Source organism: Desarmillaria tabescens, assembly GCF_030435595.1.
Source record: "Desarmillaria tabescens strain CCBAS 213 chromosome Unknown EV420scaffold_27, whole genome shotgun sequence".
Lineage (NCBI taxonomy): Eukaryota > Fungi > Basidiomycota > Agaricomycetes > Agaricales > Physalacriaceae > Desarmillaria > Desarmillaria tabescens.
The window spans coordinates 439,265-456,742 of record NW_026848326.1 but is presented as its reverse complement, the minus strand read 5'-3'; the positions used below and the strand labels follow the sequence as shown (position 1 = coordinate 456,742).

Sequence of the window (17,478 nt, the reverse complement as noted above, 5' to 3'; positions counted from 1 at the left end):
TGGATTCCGATTCCCAGTTTCTATTTCATATTCCATTTCATATTCTTTTTATATTTCACTTCTCCATTACAATTTATCAATAGCCCGACATCAGTAGCGAATATGTCATCGGTCCCCATCGGCTATCGACCGGTAGAATACATCCTCCAACAACCCTAGAATGTAGACCACTCCAAGTAGGAACTAGATTGGACTCCTAACTAGTATATAAGCCTTAGAACTACACTGTAGATACTCAGTTCGAATATCAACTTGGTTCAGCCCAATCTCTCTCTCTGACTCTAAGTCACACTCTCGTTCTCCAGTCCGTGGAACTCCGATCTGTTAGACTTATCTCTTACCTCACCTCTGCCACTCCGTGGACTTCCGTCTGTATCCATCTTAGGGCTTCAGCTCAGGGGTGACATTGCTAATAGCTTCACCTACGCCCGACACATCCCATGGCATTCCACTACAGTGCACTTACTGCTGCAATCCTATTGGCACAATCCTAACAGTACGGGTTGAATCCATATCATATACCACACTGTATGGTGGGCACTAAGATCACAGATGGGCTGGTTATGACACCTGTATCAACCATCCCATAATATCATAATTACAGGTATGGTGTGGATCCCTATGCAGATGATAAGGTAGGCTCAGGTAGGACCCATGTTTATGCCCTCAGAGGTTAGGGCCAAATTTTGGCCAAATCCAAGATTTTATCTGGACTTTTTGCCTGCAGAAGTCTCAAAATCTGTCCGGATTCTTCCCCTAAGCTAGCCCTACTGGCCAATTTGTCCAGATTTCTCCTCTAACCTTCCAAAATCACTAGAATTTTTTATTTTTATTTTTATTTTTTTAAATTCTCTGTGCTTCACAATATTGTATAGAACATCCAGTATTTAGCCCGCACTGTGCAAAGGTGCCCTGTCCACTACTTTCCAGTGTCGTACATTATTGTCAGATGTTTTGATCTACTATCTAACACTGTAATCTATGATACAATTATATCAAACATTCCTTCTCAGCTCAGAGCGAAGTTTTTTGAGGAGAAAATATGACATACATACACAATATAACACCATTGCATAGTAGAAATATTGCAGAATACAGTGTTGTATAGTGGAATACTCATCTGTTTCCTCTGCACAAGCTACTATCTTACACTGTCATCCACTATTGAATATGTGATATTTCTACTATTATTCTACTGTATACCAGGGATTTCTACTGTACATCACTGTAATTCACAAAGATAATACTGAGAAATAACACTCCTCTATAGTGGGATATGATAGTCTACAGTGGTGAATAGTGAATATCCAGTATCATTCACCAGAAATCTCGTGTTAACTCCTGTCATACAGTATACATTCACACTCATGATAAGCACAAACTCACTGTAAACTATTAGAGAATACTATATCCTCCTGTGGGGTACTGTCCCTGTCCCATATGGATACAGTGTAAATCTATACATGCAGCCTGTAGGATATAATTTATACTCCCATACTTGGTAAACAATTTCTTGAGTACTGAAATAGTATAAAGAACACACTGAGATAGTCTCTATACATATAGAAGTAGTCATGCATGATCCCCGCAAATGTATGGCTGTGCTGATAACTTCCGCAAGTTTCTTCAGGCCTTCTGCCTATAACTGAACACTTCATTAATATTTTATGATGAAATACTTATCTATGTCTTCATATGTATTCAATAACTTGGTAGATATCCAGTATATAAGCCCTTATATTATCCAAATGAGTTCTGAACACAGCAGTTGCCTGTTGCTGTATTACATGGTCATATTCAGTTTGGGAGATCTTCTACATCTACAGAACATCCTCCCAGAACTGCTCATCCAATTCTCTTTCTTTCTTCTCTATTCTCTGACCAATATCCTCCTTATATAGCAACATCAGAGCATGAATAAAGAAGTCATAGTTCACATTAGACATCTGACGCAGCTGTGCCTTGAATCCATTTAACCAGGCGTTGAACTGTTCTGCCGTTTCTGTATTGAATGCACGAGTCAAATGAGGATGTCCATCATTGTCATTTTCAACCAGCACCAAGTCTGGCTGAGCACCATTCCTTGGTGCAGGATTACACCATAACTGGCAAAGTGAATCAGTAGCCTTATGGCCAATGTAATGCCAAGCATCCACAATGAATTTGGTTGAAGATATCCATGGATTCGAGGGATTCTGTGTGACAATGTGGCGGAGAAGCTTGCAAGAAGAATTGTAAGCGATGAAGTTCGGCTTGTACTGTGAATGGTCTTTCCAGATATTGTCGATGATTGTGAGGACTTGTGAAGGACTTTCTGCTGTAAAACACTTTCCCCATCCAATCGGTGTACTGCAAGCCCATTGAACTGTCTGAAGACAATATGTGGTTCTGGCTCGGAATGTGTGAACAATCTTGTTCCCAGCCAAACCTTTGAGCTCTGGAAGCTCAACTCGGAATGGGACATTGCCAGTGGTCGCAGGAGTCATCGATGAGTCTATTAGGGAATCTATAGCATGAGCCTGCTGTGCTTGTATGACTCTCTGCACCCCGGGGAATGTCATGCGCTTGAATCATTTGCAGTATTTCTCATACCATGTGCGGTGAGAAGGATTGTCGCAAGTTAGCGAACCAAGGGGTGATACAGGCCGTCCACAGGAGACAATTCCACAAATATCATCAAGCCCTTCAAGAGCATGATCCCGACAGAATCTCCCTTTCTTGTAGTTTGTTAAGGCTCCTGTACAGCCTGGCACTGCGCAAATCTAAATAAAAACTGTCAGACATTAATCTTCATGCATATTGGTTGGGTTACAACATACTCAGTGACGCATGGTTTTGCCATCTATCACAGCCAAACGTGAGTATCCCCGTGGTCCTTCTGGTGCCAACTCATTCTCTGCAAGCACTTGCGCATAAAGTTGATCCACAGTGTCAATTTCCGAGTCACCGTTTTCCAGATCTGGCTCTGTATTCTACATGCATCATTAGATGGAAATCAAAATCTTGATCAGAATAAACATACATTGATCTCTTCGCTAGAGCCCTCAAGTCCTTCAACATCATCTTCACCTGCAATCAAGCCAACTTCCTCTCCAAAATCGGCTCCCTCGTCAATCAAATCCTGCCGATAGCACTTCTTGTGGGTGCAGTCCATACACGCATGTTCCATGGCACCAGGAACGATCCCACCATCTCTCCCTATCTCTTCTCTCACTGCTGACACCAGAACATCGGTCTTTGAATTGGCAGCACAAGAGAATGTCTCGTTTATTCCATGCGCAACCAGAAGATGCCGTGAGAAGTGCTCGATGAACAGGTGCTGCTATTGCCGGAAAGTTAGACTGCGTCCGGTCTTTATCCTCCTATTGGTCCAGTCTGCAAAACTTGACCAACTGCAGTGGAAGCTTAGTATCGCCTCCTCCTGATCAAGTGTGATAGATCTATCAACCCAGACTCCATGCTTCAAGATGCGAAGGTACTGTGTATCACAGCGAAGCCTCTGAAGACGATTTCCTGGGGTAGGCCCCTTGTATACGTAGCGATCGGGATAATACTGCGTGCGGCAGACCTTGCATTCAGTGACAGCAAGGTATGCCTGTGTCCAGGTTCGGTTTGCAGTGAGAAGAGACACTGTTTGAATGTCTTCTCTGCGGCGTAGGGTTGTGTATTCTGTACCATGGGGACATACAATACAGCGCAGTAGATCAGTCGTGAGGATGGGAGAAGGCTGAGAGAAGATCTCTGAAAGCGGCTTTGTCATGTCAACACCAAGGAATTCATAGAGGATATCTGCGTCGTTGGCCATGTTTTGAGCAAGGACAAACTTTTCTTCTTCATCAATCCATCCCTCCGTATCATGAGGGTCGAAAGATTTTGCAAGGATGGCAATCAATCCAGTCATCCATGCTGTCCGTTGCCGCTGATTCGGATCATGGCGCTGGTTATTATGAAGTTGCACGAGAGGGTACAGTGATAAGAATGTGCCCAGCACTAGCACAACATTTTCAATAGATAGTCCTGGAGGGAAATAGACGCATAGAGCATTAACGAGGCTCTGGGCAGATCTGGGCATACTATGCACAATGTGGTTCAAGGTCAAGATAGGAAGATGAATTTCATTTACGCTCAGGTACCTATGTATTTAGTTATAACTACGCTCTATGTAATAACTAGGCATCATCATCTCTGCAATGAAAAATTGATTCATCACCATCCAGATCATCAGAATCAAGGTCCACATACCAACTAGCCTTCGACATCGAAGCCTTGGAGGAGGAAACCTTAGCATGCTTGGTTTTCTTCCTTGGGCGCTTCTCTTCCTCGGAAGAAGATTCTTCCGACGAAGAACCCGATGGACTAGCCTTCGCCCGCTTCTGCTTGCCCTTTGATGAACCCTTGCCTCTTCGATGACTGCTCTTACTCTCCTCACCTGAGTGATCCGACCTCTCCACCTTAAAGAGTCTCTTTCTCTCTCTCTTCTTCTTGTCTACTTCGGCATCCTTCGCTATGTCAAGCTGTTGAAGTTCAGCATCAAATTCTGATAACTTCATAGTGCCGTATATATCGTTCATAGCGCCGTCTGGATCCTTGAACCAGGCACCAATGGTTTTGGGATGGCGCTCACGGGTGCGTTTGCTGAATCGTCTCTTGTTCTTGCTGTGGTTGGCGGGCTTGAAGTGAAATATCTGGTGTAAATCACCTTCGGTGAATGTGACGCCGGGGAATTGGGGATCATCTAAGTTGTGTCTAAGATTAATTGAATAAACGTACATGAATGCAGCATACCTTTAGAAATCTTGAAACTTCCCTCCTTTCCGGCGCTCCAAGCATCAGGAAGCTTTGCCAGGTTCTCCTCAAACCTCTTGTAGCGTATAAGCGCCGCATGAGCTGTCTCAGCCCGTGAGGTAAATATTCTGTGCTCCTCTGATCCGGTGGGAAGCTGCATGATGTCGTTTTGAATATATTTCACAACATCCTCGTCGATGCCAGATTTCTCTGCATCTTGCTTGTTCTCGGCCTGGAGAGTGTTTTTGACCTTTGTAGAGGAACTCTATCATGATGGTGAGCACATTCTACCACAAAAGTGAGACAAAACCGTCAACTCACCTTGTTGTCTATCTCCTGAAAGATATCCGCAACCCACACGTCATCCCCAAGCTTTGTCACATCACAAAAGTCAGCACGTGGAACGATTGGCAGGGGATTCATGCTCTGAAAGCTTTCGACGGGTCCAAGGTACATCAACCTATCTGGCTGCACAATTCCTGGTCTCATAAATCGACCACCTCGCTCTGACCAATGAAGTCAGTCCATTGAGAAAAACGAGAGGGCAGTGAAACGAACCTTTTGTTGGAGAAGACGTGGCAACCAACTCTGGAAGAATCTCTGAATACTTCACCGCAAATCGTCGACCACCCTGGCCTGGCTCGGAATGTGAATATATTTTCACCTTCTCCATCGACAAGCCAACCTCATATGCTGATTCTTGCAGTTTATTCAGATTCCTGTCGACCAGAACAAGGTTAACAGACACTAAATGGAACTGTAAGTGTGGACACGGTTTACAAAGCCTTGAAATACGTACTGTATGGTTCTCGGATGGTCTTCATGATAGTGTATGACCCAGAGTTCTCCACCGCTTGATTGGCCCTGACAGTCCTATTGTCGGAGATCTCTAAGTCTCTATCCTGCTCTGCTTTGCTAACCGACGATGCTCGACTGGATGTGGAGCTGGAGTCGTCAACTGTAGCTTTACCTGCCACAGTAAATTAATAATCTCTTGTCTCGCTATAAGTCAAATATGACTTACCTTTCCCTTCAGCACCCTTGGTCATCGTATTTCCTAGGCGAACATGGCTTGCCGGGGGTGCGACTGGCATTTTTGACAAAAGGAGCGTTTTGAGTACTCTGAAAATGCGGAGGATAAACGCCAGAGATGAGATTGAATTACAGTGAACGCACCCTGTGGCCGTGGACCCTTTTTCTTCCTCCTCCGCCAAATCGTCCTCTATGTCCTTGTCGGAGCTTTTCTTCATCTTTTTGGTACCTTGAGCGTTACTGGCAGAGCCAGTCAGAAAAACACTCCTATATAAAATAAAACTCGCACCTTGAACCTGCCTCGCCTCGCTTTGAACCCCTATTAACAGCGCTGGCCTCATTAGCTGGATTTGGTTCCCCAACGTCGCCCGCTTGAGCTATCGAGTCCATCCCTGGGATGCATAGTTTCTCGTAGAGGACGTCCCCCAAAAGTGCAGGGTTCTGTCGAAAATGAGCAATGATATCAGCAATGAGATTCTTATTGGTGAACTTCGTCTGGTCCTCAGCACGGTTCCGAAGGCCAAGTTGGCAAGAAAGTGGCCAAAGGAAGCTATGCTTCTTGCAGTTTGTCGACAGCTTGCCTTTAAATGACAGAGGTTCCATGATCTTGGAGGGATAACAGGGGAATCAGGTATTTGATACGACCGACTTGGCGCAGAGGTTCAATCGGATGGGCTGCCAAAACCAGGCACAGCGAGGTACCGTAGAATATTGTGGAAGGCAATGGAAATTAGCAGGAGAATATAATCCCGACGGACGGGCCGATACAACTGATGCAACACCGACACATAGTAGCACATAGTATATGACAGTGAAATCCAGTGCGATAGTCGATCAGGGTGAGGTACCAGAAAAAGATGAAATTCTAGCATTATCTAATCACGATCAGTGATGTACCTTATATGAAATTAGAATACGTCATACAACAACATCTACCAGTGCCTACTACTATCCAGTGGTAGACACTACTATACACCAATGATATTGCCAGGTCCGGGCAAAAAACTCAGAACATCCGTCGCTGCCATCCTTGTCGCTGTGACCACAGCCAATCCATTCATTCTTGTTCCAGGCAGTGTCGAGCTTGGTGAGCTCATCAAGTTCATCGTCAGCATAGACAGGTAGTATTTCATGCATAATAATGCTAGCAGGGTGAAGGATTGTAGTAAAATTCAAAAGAACAGTATTCTACAGTACTTATTCAAATTCAGCATCTTTTTGGTCATCATTCTTTGCCAGGAATATTGATTAAACTCAGTTGGGTGTCGATGGAAAATTCACAATAGGACAAAGGAACAAGAAATGGCTTCAAACAAAGTAGGAACCTGTAGGAACAAAGTCTAATGGTTAATAATAGTCAGTAGTATAAGTGGACAATGGTCAGTCAGCACATGCCAGCTGTCATATCCAGACTATGGCCTAACATTGCTGTAGTTGTCATCACTTGTCCAGATTGTTGATCTAACCTCTGGCCACCTAGCAGCCATTTTGTCTGGATTTGCCCTCAACCTCAAGTCCAAAAACCACCCATTTTGTCTGGACTTTTGCCCTAACCTCAAGGGGTATAAACATGGGTCCTGCTCAGGTGAGAACAATCACATCACATGATATTCATGTGATATCTGTGACAAACTCCATAAATCTCTGTAAATCTCTATCAGAGACAGGACACACCTACTTTTGGGAAATCTGGCTCTGAACAAAGCTCAAAAAGTAAATTCTGACACTTCCCTCAGAGCTGTTTTATTTTTTTTTGGACCTTGTACTGGATTGATAGATTTTCCTTCTGACATATCTAAATTAGGATGAGTTTCAATATCCTATCTGAAGTATCTGAAATTGTTTGTAAGGATGCTCTACCCTATATAATGTGTGTTTATGATGAAAGGGACCCTCAAGGCCTCCAGAAACATGTAGAGCATACAGCCAGACATGTCATAAATGAGGTTGTCACTCAATGTCACATTTCATGTGATGTAGTCGTCAAGGGGGTACCGGAATTCTGGCCTGGCACACCAGGTAGGTAGGTAGGTCCAGCCAGATGTCACAAAAAAAAAAGTTGACCACCATTTTAAGGGTTTAAAAATCGACTTCAAAGGTAAATTTTAGAGTATACATGATACAGTATATGTTACTGAGTGTGCTACTTACCTTAGGGCATCATACCTAGCGATACCAACACTAAGTCAATGCCATTGCAAAGTGGCCCTGCTGACTGGACATGATGACATTACGACATCCCATTAGAGCACAGCCATGATTTAAACTTGATAGTGTACAGATTATGTTTAAAACACTTTCAATATTAATATCACAGCTATTTCAGACAAAATATTCACCAAATTGAGTCGAAAGATACCCAAATTTAGCATAATGACATCATAAATGTCATGTGAAGGTAGGTAGGTCCATCGCCGGTGCACAAAATTATTTAATCAATCCACTGTCTTTTAATTCATTATTAGGACCCCCTTGGTAGTCGTTCCCACCTGAGCCCTATCTTATCTGCCCGCAACTATATCTTTCACTCTTTGAACTAGTGAGAAGATGACAAGGTCATTCTCAATTTGATATCTAAGGCTGCTGTTGGAAAACGGGGTATCAGTTTATTCTCAGTGTCACATGCACAGTAGCAAGCCAATAGAATTGCGCTTGGCTGAGCTCTGCAAATGCATGAGGATCTACACTAAAGTACCTACTTATATACCAAATGTACTTTTACTAGAACTTTCCACGCTTTTCCTAAGACTTCTACCTTAATAAGTGAACCCAGCATGATGCCGGATTGCCAAATCCCAACAGCTGCCATTTTGGAACGGTGCAACATATAATCATGCGTTTCGTTCTGGGGCTCTTTCGATGTATGTCATGATATTCTCCAGGACTCTGGTGTAATCCAAATGGCAGCACCAGATGTATTGTTACAGATACTGGAAAATGCTTACCATGCTAATACTACCAGCAAGGTAACTATGTTCACAGTGAACAATATTCCCATTGCTGACCCATTTACTCTCCAGACGACTCTTATCAACCCCCTTCCTCAGGAACTCATGAACGCTATCATCGATGAGATCTACAACTACCTGGACCCAAAGAGCACCCAGCATGCCCTCAAAGCATGTGCCCTCGCCAGCAGTATCTTTGTCTGTAGAACTCGAAAGCACCTATTTGGTCACATCACAATTTGGTTGATCCCCGATTATGAAAAGCTCCTTCCCCTCTCCCAAGTCCACTCATTCACCACATCCCTCACCATCATATTTCAGAGTCGGCTCTGTGGCAGATACTATCCAACGATATCCACCTTAACGGGGCTTCCTTCCCTCGTTGATGCGCTCCACAACGTCAATACCATCATGCTCTGCGGGATGAACTGGAAATCCATATCTCAGCGATTCATTGATTCCCTAGCATTGCGGTCCTTCATATCCATCACCCTTATGCACACACATTTTCCTGATTCTAACACTTTCTATTCATTCTTATCTCACTCATCCAACCTCTGCCAGTTTTCCTGTTTTATGACAACCGTCGATAGCAGCGACCGTCCTCCGTTCCACACTTCTCACCGCCCGCATATCATTGAGCTATCTCTCCAGAAAATGAGTCAGATACCAGCTATGCTGTTGTCGCATGCTCTCTCCCCTGTGAATCTGCAGAGCCTGCGCATTCTTGATGTGTTCCTAGACGATGCTGGCTGATTTGATGAGGCGTGGTGACTGATGAACCTGACTGCGCATTCTCTCGAGGTTCTTTGCGTCTCTCAATTGTTAACATGACCAGAAGGTATTATGTGTCATCTTTCTGCAGGACAAACATTAGCTGATGATACCCTTACAGATCGGTCCCAGCATCTCCCTATTGAATGCTTGAAATCTATCCTGATCGAGACATCTGATTTTTGCCTAGACATCTTCAACTGGTGGATCGAACATTTCAAGCGCTACGTAACCATGCAATGCTCTTGTATGCAACTCTTTGTCTGCATGACCATGAATCTGGTTGGTACATTAGCAGACTATGGTGGTTGGAAGAGATTGGACATTGCTCTGTCTCAGACTTCCATCCACTCGCTTGTTGTTACTCTCTTCACCATGAGTAATATAATACTAGCATTGAAGCATTCCATGATGAAATCCGCCGTTGAGGAAAATCTTCCTATTTTGATGAGCCATGGGATTGCACACGTTCATGTTGATTTGTACAAGAAACCTATGCGAGCTATTTATCTATCCACTGAATTGCTGACTGACTTCCTCGTGGCTTTCATAGCAGCTATAGGCGGAAATTTTCTTCTGGACTAAGGGACGATGTTGAATCTTACCTTATGTCTGAGTACTTATTCGTGTATGTATCTATGATTTTCCAAGAGGATTCGAGAAGGGATCGGCAGGACCTGACCTTTTATAGCCTAGCAGTATTGTGGGAAGTTCAGCTTCGTCTCTCGCTTGTTCCAAAGTAGTGTGCGGTGTCCTTGGTGCATATATAGGGATTAGGTGCCATCTGATGCTCGAGGCTTTAGTATTACTTATGGAGAAGTGATGCAACAATTGCAGTGTGCATGCACTCAGATCATGATGATCCTCTGCTGATTTCTATCAGTTTCTGTGGGGACTTGTTCCAACACAAAATTTGTGGTTATTATCTGTATCTGCCCATGCCTGTCGTACTGTTTTTCCCATTTGTACATAGTGAGTAGACTACATCGCAAGCGCATTCTGAAGAAACTCGAGACTGTCATCTTAGGACGATGCAACATATGGCCGTGTGCCGTGTGAGGTGGGGATATGTGCAGGACCAGGCAATCACTCTCAAATTTGTGAGCAAAAACAATCACCGGATGGTTGCTGAATTTCCTATGCCATGTCAAATAGTATCGAAGTAAGAAGGGAAACCAGGAATCTGTAAAGTAGTCATGGTGACATAGCATTGGTAGGTAAGTAACCGGGGTCCCAGCAATGAACGGCCCGGCAAGCATCAGGTCCTGGTTGAAGCCGCTGGCAGCTCCGTTGATCTCCTACCACCACCACGTTCACAATTTCGATGCGTTATGCAGCAATAGAAATGCCACCAGTCATGTTTCATGCTGTCTTCAAACTCCCGATGCGACATTCACGAATCCTCGTTGCACTCGTCTCCTCGATGGCGGAACCCCGAATGCGACAGGGCTGCATAGAATTTTGGGACCATCGATGACTGGGAGCCTATCCTGCTGAGACTTCTGAGAAGATTCACTCGACCTTCGAGCATTACTATTATGGTGCGATATCCACCTCTGTCTTGTTAACATGCACCTATGATTATTTCATACCAGACATGTATCGCTTCAAGGCAAGAACTGGGCAACTGTATAACTGTGAGCTACATTTATCTTAGTTTCGGTTGTGCCACAACGTTACTCTGTAGGGAAAAGGCCAGTTACCGGAGAAGTTCTCAGATTTGAACGGCATCTTCATATGGGCATTATACTGTACAAAAATTCTTTTGTTTTGTAGGGAGGACACCACTACTTTTGATGGTTCCCAGCACTACTTTTGATGCAGGCACTTGTTCACCGTCAGGTGGTTTCCTAGGGTTAGGCTCACACAGCCACTTTCCCATTTGCTAACAATCAGCAACATGTGTCTCTCAATTTGCAACCACTCAGCGATCCGCCACTACTTCAAATTCGCAAGTACTTTACTTATCCTGATGGACACTACTACCCGACGACATACCCCTCTTGCATTATCCGTGGCCACAGGCACATCATTGTTTGCACATATTTCCAGCCCGCTCGCAAAAATCTTGAAAATTTCGTTCTTACCTCTCCGTTTTCCCTCCTCCCTCTATTGAAGCTCCTCCATTGATTTGCATGCTATAATGCTGCGACATATTGCTATCGACCGCCTTGGCTCTTGCCACAATGATCCCACCAAATGCAGCTCCTACTGCGGATTTGGCTTTGTTGCCACAGAGACCATCAATGGAGATTTCGACAATGTCCCGGTGTTGAGTGTTTGCGGGGTCTGCAAATGTCCCACTGCGTCTCATATCAAGGATGTACCGGTGAGCTGATAATTTAATCTGCTACTATGATCCTTCTCAATAGACTCTAGGATCATCTCAAGGCACCACCGAAGCTCTCTCCTGTCAATGTCGCCGTCTCTGGCTCTGATGCAACATCGGGGAATATCAAGGTATTTCGTGTTACTGAATTTTGAGTACGCCTATGATTGACATCAAACTTCAGCCGACTTTCAATAGTGCTAGGCCACAGATTGATGTCAACGTGACAAAGGATGCTATCTACAACTCTCGCTCATCCGTAGGAAACCCAGCCTTGCGGAGCCATCCCAACGACACTCCGACTCAGGACAGTGTTCAATCTGGCTCGACGTTTTCAACCATGGCAAAAAAATGTCATGAGGTGATGACCCGCGCCATGATGAACGACCCCACTATTGGCGGAGAGACATTCAATCCTGCCCAAAAGGCAAGGATATTCCCTTTTCTCCACTGTCCGGAATAATTAACTGTGAAACTGACATTTCCTTAGAGCCAGATTTCAGCAATCATCAGCAAGAACAGCAAAGATACGATGCCACCCAAGAAGCGGAAGAAGGCTGCAACTACTACCGAATCTGATTCGAAATCTGGCACCAAGCAGTCGAAGAAGACGAAGGCTTCTTCCTCCCAGGATGACGACTCGCCCACAGTATTTATGATTGCCCTAGTCAGCGAGATGTCAGTTGTGTGGTCTGGGAAGTTTGAACGTGTCAGCATGCATGCGTCTGTTCTCATCAATTCATATCCTTGCATCCCAACTAACAAATATGCCAACTACAGATTTATTGCACTTCGTACTGCTCGCTTTGTGCGTGAGGTGCAAATTCCTAAGAAGGCGACAAGCTTTGTGGTGATCAGCCTGATCGAGGATGCATTCAAGGATCTTATTCGTCCTGGCCGCTGGTGTGTATTGCATGGAGATTCTTCTGCTGAACACAAAGGTCAGCGCACAATATTTAAGCCTACAATCCTGGTATCCAACAACCAACTTGATTACAAGGCTCTCAAATTGTGCGTTGCCATGCTATTACTGGACCACACCTATACTGACAGCTACCCCCAGTTCCGCTTACAACACCCAGCCTCGCGATGTGAAAAGTGGCGAATATCCGAACCTTGTCTGGATCGGACATTCACATAGAGAGCCTGATATTCCTGTTCCTTCTGTATTTGAGCCTGATTGCAACATCGATGATGATGTTTCGGATCCTAGTGATAAGCATGCTCCCACTGATGATCCCAAAGCTGGCACGAACGGTTGCCAGGATATGAACTCCGTGACGGTACACATCAGAATCATTGTGTTGGGAACCCCTATATGCTGACCTGTTGGTTAGCAACCTCTGTTTTTCTGCCTGCGAGTGATTCCAAGGCTGCATGGGATTGTTCCAGCCTACCAGATGTACCAAGTGAGGTGGCAGGGACATCCAATGTGAGTTTGACTGTGTTATAGCTTGTTCTGTAAATAACTGATATTGATTGTCATCCGTAGCTATCTAATAGCTTCCCCTTTGGTACTGCCGATCCAGATTTCAGTCACCTGGCACCGGATGGAACATGTCAAGTTCCTCCTTTCAAGTGCCTTTGGGAGCTTGTCTGACCCAATGCAGATGTGCCATGATACCATCTGTACTGGTCGATACGGTCTAGATGGCTTCTACTCCTTGGTTGTTGTTCCGGTGCTCGATAATATCAAATATGACACAGATGGATACTCCGACTTGTTGGCTATTCTCACAAAGCTGTGTAAGGGACTGGCTCGTAAAGCGGGAAATACTATCAAGGTGCGTCATGGTCATCTACATTAATAAAAAATGACCATGCGCTTATGCATATAATCTTCAGTCATATAAGCCACCATCGGAGGAGAAGCAAGATAAAGACAAGGTTAGACAAGCGAGCAGAGCAGGGAGGTCTCAAAGGCAGACACGGTCACCGAAGAAGGGTGCGACATTAAACTCAAAGTAAATTTTTCCTAGATGTTTCCATACATAATTGAATAGATATCGCTTCTTAGGACTGGCTATTATCGACAGAAGAAGTCTAGTGAACATGGCCATGATTACAAAACTGACAGTCCTGATGGTATGTGCTATTTAACTGTTATGCAGTCTTACATCATGCCACTATGTTGCAGACATGACAAATACTGACTCACTTGAATCCGACTACTATACTAAAGTTAAGCCAAATCAACCAGATATCAAGTTTTGGTGCCAGGTTCGGCATTCAGAGAGAGTAGTGCCAGACCGTGAGTATTTATCATCCAGGAGGTGTTGTTTTCTCTTACAATTTTCATAGCAAAACCAACATTCACCTATGTCCCAGGCTCTTCAAGCGAAGACCAGTCCAAGTACAACTGGGATGACTTCGACGCAATCTCAGACAAGTATTCATGATTAGGTATATTATTCTCTTGTTAATTTGCCCTGTCATTAACCTGTTATTTCAGGTAGAAAGCCGAAGAAGGACAGCACAAACACATTCTCATCGAGACACTGGGCAGCTGGTCCACCAGGCTCTGTCAAACCAAAACCCTCTGCACGATATCCAGGAAAGCGACCCTTCTCAGCTTCTTCTGGATGATCTAAGAAGTCATCTGGTTCGTTTCCCAAAGCATCCTCAGAGAGCACCACCCCGAAGCCAGGATCATTGTCTAAACCAAGACCATTGCCTATCAGTGTCGCCAAGGTGCCACCCTCTTGAGTTCAAGAAGTGCAAGAACTTGCAAATACACACACAAGGATCCCGACATCAAGTGGCCACATTTTCTCTCAGGATTACTTAATGATTTCGGCCACCCAGATCCCAACTGCAAACCACGACTGACAGATATTTTCAAGGACAGTATACAGCCAACCACGCAATGGAAGAAAATTCACCTGGTATGTTCCTGAGTGCTCAGACCGTATACATCTTCATTGCATCTTTCTAGGTTTATCATGTTGATAAAAACTGCACACAGTCAGAGGAATGGCAGCAAATCTGTTTGGTATTCACACTGGCACTGAACCTTTGGCGAGAACGGATAGAAGGTACTTATGTATGGCCCAAGGGGTATTAGGTCTTTTGTGCAGGATTATCCATATCATCCTAGATAGCATATTTTGTATGGAAAGTAGTACTACTGTGTTTTACAGTATATAATGCTGGTCTTATCGCAAAACATGATGTGTCATGATACTGAATTTTGTATTGGCTTGGTAACTCTGAGTCTCAATGTCAAACTTGAAACTTGCTACATAACCGCCATGAGCGACAGCCAGGAGGGAGGAAGACATGATCCTGTCTATCAGTTCTTCACAGAGAGCCACAATATTACCTCTGAAGCTCAATTCATCATTGACTCATTCCCCAATACAGATTCAGCAGCTGTGGAGCATGTTGTTCACCAACTTATTGTGATACGTACAATCCTCCATTCTTTCCATGATCCTTATGGCGCAACATCTATTGAAGATATCGAAGAGCTTCTCACACTTGTGAACAAATTTTTGCTTCCTCTCGAGCATTTTCTTGCACATCCACCTCCTGCCTCATCTGCCTACCTTCCTTGCATTCACACTGGGCAGCCAGGCCAACCACGGTACGATATTGACCTCCAACGGGCTTGTCTGTTGCATAACCTCGGAAATAGCTGGGACGATATTGCTAAGGCAATGGGCATCACTTGGGGAACAATATACAACCATCTGAAGCATGCTGGCATACCATCTGAATGGCCAGAGTTCACTGTAATCAGTGATGCTGAGCTGGATGATACCATGGCTGAAATATCACTTGCACATCCCTTTATTGGGTTGGTGATCATTCTTGGACACTTAGAAGCAAAGGGTATTCATCTTCCACATGAAAGAGTTCAGGAAAGCCTCAGACGAGTGGATGCTATTGGTGTCCTTGTAAGGTATCACTCTCTTTTCTGAAAAGCGATCAATGAGCTGAGCTGACACATTGGTCATAAGTGGGTTGGAATAATCAAACGTCATGTCTACAAGGTTAGAGGTTCCAATGCACTTTGGCATCAGGATGGAAATGAAAAACTACGGCACTGGGGCTTTTGGGTTCATGGTTGTGTTGATGGGCACTCCCATCTGATCATATACCTCAAATTCTGCTCCAATAAAAGATCAGAGACTGTTCTTGACTGCTTTAGAAGAGCTATTGCAATATTTGGTTGGCCCAGTCGCATTCAAGGAGACTATGGAACAGAAAACAATGGCATTGAGATGGTGATGATTGAGCATTGGGGGAGAGAACATTGTGCATATCTTCGTGGAAGGTAAGGCAGACATTTCTCCTGTGATCCCAGACAAACTAATCAATAAACATTGACAGACCTACAAACAATGTTCGGATTGAGCGTCTCTGGCTAGATGTATGCAAGGATTCTCTGGAAACATTTCATCAGATCTTTGACTACCTGGAGACTAATAATCTTTGGGATAAGGAGAATCCTGTCCACTGTCTTTGCCTATTTCTGGTATTTCAACTGTGTATCCAGAGCCCTTTGAACGGGACTCATGATGCATGGAACCATCACAAGATCAGGACAGCCAGCCATCGCACACCCATTGCAATGTACAAATTGAGCTGAGAACAAGCAATCCGAAGGGGTTACTGGACGGGGGATGTAGGCGACGATATTGAGACTGCCAATGACCCTTTTTACGGTGAAGAAGGCGCATTGGGTGGTAATTCCTTGATTCCACCACCAGAGGGTTTGGAAGAGGGAACGGAAACACATTTGAATGAGGACCTGCATTTAGAGCTAGCGAAGGCACTTCTGGGAGAATTTGACTATGAGAGAGATGATGGGAATTGGGAGATTGAGGTCTATTGTGAAGCGGTGATTAAGATGGAGAATGTGCTTCGGAGTAATCAAGGGGGTTGCGGCCCGGCAAGCCAGCACATCGGGTTGGTCGGTTGGTCGGTCCAAAAGGTCCTTAAAAATTTTTTGCCCCCCTCTTGTAAAATAGCATTCAGAGACCCTAGATGCCGCTAGAGATGTTTATTTCCGCTGATATATGATGGCCATGACCTAACATGGCCCAAAGAGCACTGGAAAAGTGGTCAAAATGATGTCGAAGGCTCAAAACGCCAATGGCATGCTGCCGGATATCGGCAGGATTAGTGAGAATTGAGTTACTGGCTAGGGCTGCGCGCCATCACCGTATTATACGGTTTTTGGTAACCGTTATACAGAAGATGGACCGAAGCTGAATGCACACTAATGACCATGTGTACAGTACAGTGTACGGTTGTTCCGTAGCCATCAAGAGTTCTTACATATGGCCGTACAACGTCGTAATACGGCTTCACCTTGCATCTTATCTAGAGCCTTCTTTAGAGCAAAATTTTCATGCAAAATGGCACCATGCAGCTGTCTTGTTTGCATTCAGAGTAGCATGTGTAACTTTTGGATACATATGTGTGTCCACTTAGTTCAATATAGGTGCGATTTATAGTTCCTTCATTATCTCGGACACATCTAACTTGTCTTCCCCTCCGAAATCTGTTGCCTTCATGCTTATATTATCTTCTTCATCTCTCGAGCCATCCAAAAGCCATCAGACCATACCATAAATTCTCTATGGTGACTCTATATAAGTA

At 44.4% G+C, this 17,478-nt stretch overlaps 4 protein-coding genes across 4 annotated transcripts; 2 read left to right on the top strand and 2 right to left on the bottom strand.

Moving 5' to 3' along the window:
• Window positions 1-1,820: 1,820 nt before the first annotated feature.
• On the bottom strand, window positions 1,821-3,805 carry EV420DRAFT_1621492 (uncharacterized protein; the record flags this gene model as incomplete). Its single annotated transcript, XM_060475704.1, has 11 exons — window positions 1,821-2,564; window positions 2,643-2,746; window positions 2,828-2,972; window positions 3,023-3,262; window positions 3,315-3,319; window positions 3,343-3,362; window positions 3,390-3,421; window positions 3,449-3,499; window positions 3,536-3,595; window positions 3,632-3,645; window positions 3,676-3,805. 11 exons carry the CDS (start codon window positions 3,803-3,805, stop codon window positions 1,821-1,823), a joined length of 1,545 nt encoding a protein of 514 aa, XP_060328625.1.
• Window positions 3,806-4,102: 297 nt separating this feature from the next.
• Window positions 4,103-6,674, bottom strand: EV420DRAFT_1765801 (uncharacterized protein). The gene is made up of 9 exons (XM_060480844.1): window positions 6,107-6,674; window positions 5,962-6,057; window positions 5,810-5,907; window positions 5,585-5,755; window positions 5,344-5,532; window positions 5,107-5,291; window positions 4,786-5,050; window positions 4,243-4,735; window positions 4,103-4,185 (listed from the first exon to the last, which is right to left on the bottom strand). Coding segments are annotated over exons 1-9 (1,812 nt in total). The 5' UTR covers window positions 6,421-6,674; the 3' UTR covers window positions 4,103-4,184.
• Window positions 6,675-8,717: 2,043 nt separating this feature from the next.
• Window positions 8,718-9,521, top strand: EV420DRAFT_1645129 (uncharacterized protein; the record flags this gene model as incomplete). The annotated part of the gene is made up of 2 exons (XM_060477739.1): window positions 8,718-8,783; window positions 8,838-9,521. 2 exons carry the CDS (start codon window positions 8,718-8,720, stop codon window positions 9,519-9,521), a joined length of 750 nt encoding a protein of 249 aa, XP_060328623.1.
• Window positions 9,522-11,472: 1,951 nt separating this feature from the next.
• Window positions 11,473-14,719, top strand: EV420DRAFT_606319 (uncharacterized protein). Its single transcript, XM_060482780.1, has 13 exons — window positions 11,473-11,868; window positions 11,919-11,999; window positions 12,053-12,295; window positions 12,359-12,591; window positions 12,649-12,879; window positions 12,932-13,151; window positions 13,206-13,300; window positions 13,361-13,652; window positions 13,714-13,832; window positions 13,886-13,953; window positions 14,006-14,119; window positions 14,170-14,271; window positions 14,321-14,719. The coding sequence occupies exons 1-12, from the start codon at window positions 11,683-11,685 to the stop codon at window positions 14,265-14,267; spliced, it is 1,980 nt and encodes a 659-aa protein (XP_060328622.1). The 5' UTR covers window positions 11,473-11,682; the 3' UTR covers window positions 14,268-14,271; window positions 14,321-14,719.
• The last annotated feature ends 2,759 nt before the right edge of the window (window positions 14,720-17,478 follow it).

Coding starts and splice junctions, on each gene's coding strand:
- EV420DRAFT_1765801 (XM_060480844.1), bottom strand. CDS start 6,420: ATGGAACCTCTGTCATTTAAAGGCAAGCTGTCGACAAACTGCAAGAAG. Junction 6,058..6,106: donor CGAGGCGAGGCAGGTTCAAG/GTGCGAGTTTTA, acceptor TGGCTCTGCCAG/TAACGCTCAAGGTACCAAAA. Junction 5,908..5,961: donor AAAGGGTCCACGGCCACAGG/GTGCGTTCACTG, acceptor CCGCATTTTCAG/AGTACTCAAAACGCTCCTTT.
- EV420DRAFT_606319 (XM_060482780.1), top strand. CDS start 11,683: ATGCTGCGACATATTGCTATCGACCGCCTTGGCTCTTGCCACAATGAT. Junction 13,833..13,885: donor GGTGCGACATTAAACTCAAA/GTAAATTTTTCC, acceptor ATCGCTTCTTAG/GACTGGCTATTATCGACAGA. Junction 13,954..14,005: donor CAAAACTGACAGTCCTGATG/GTATGTGCTATT, acceptor ACTATGTTGCAG/ACATGACAAATACTGACTCA.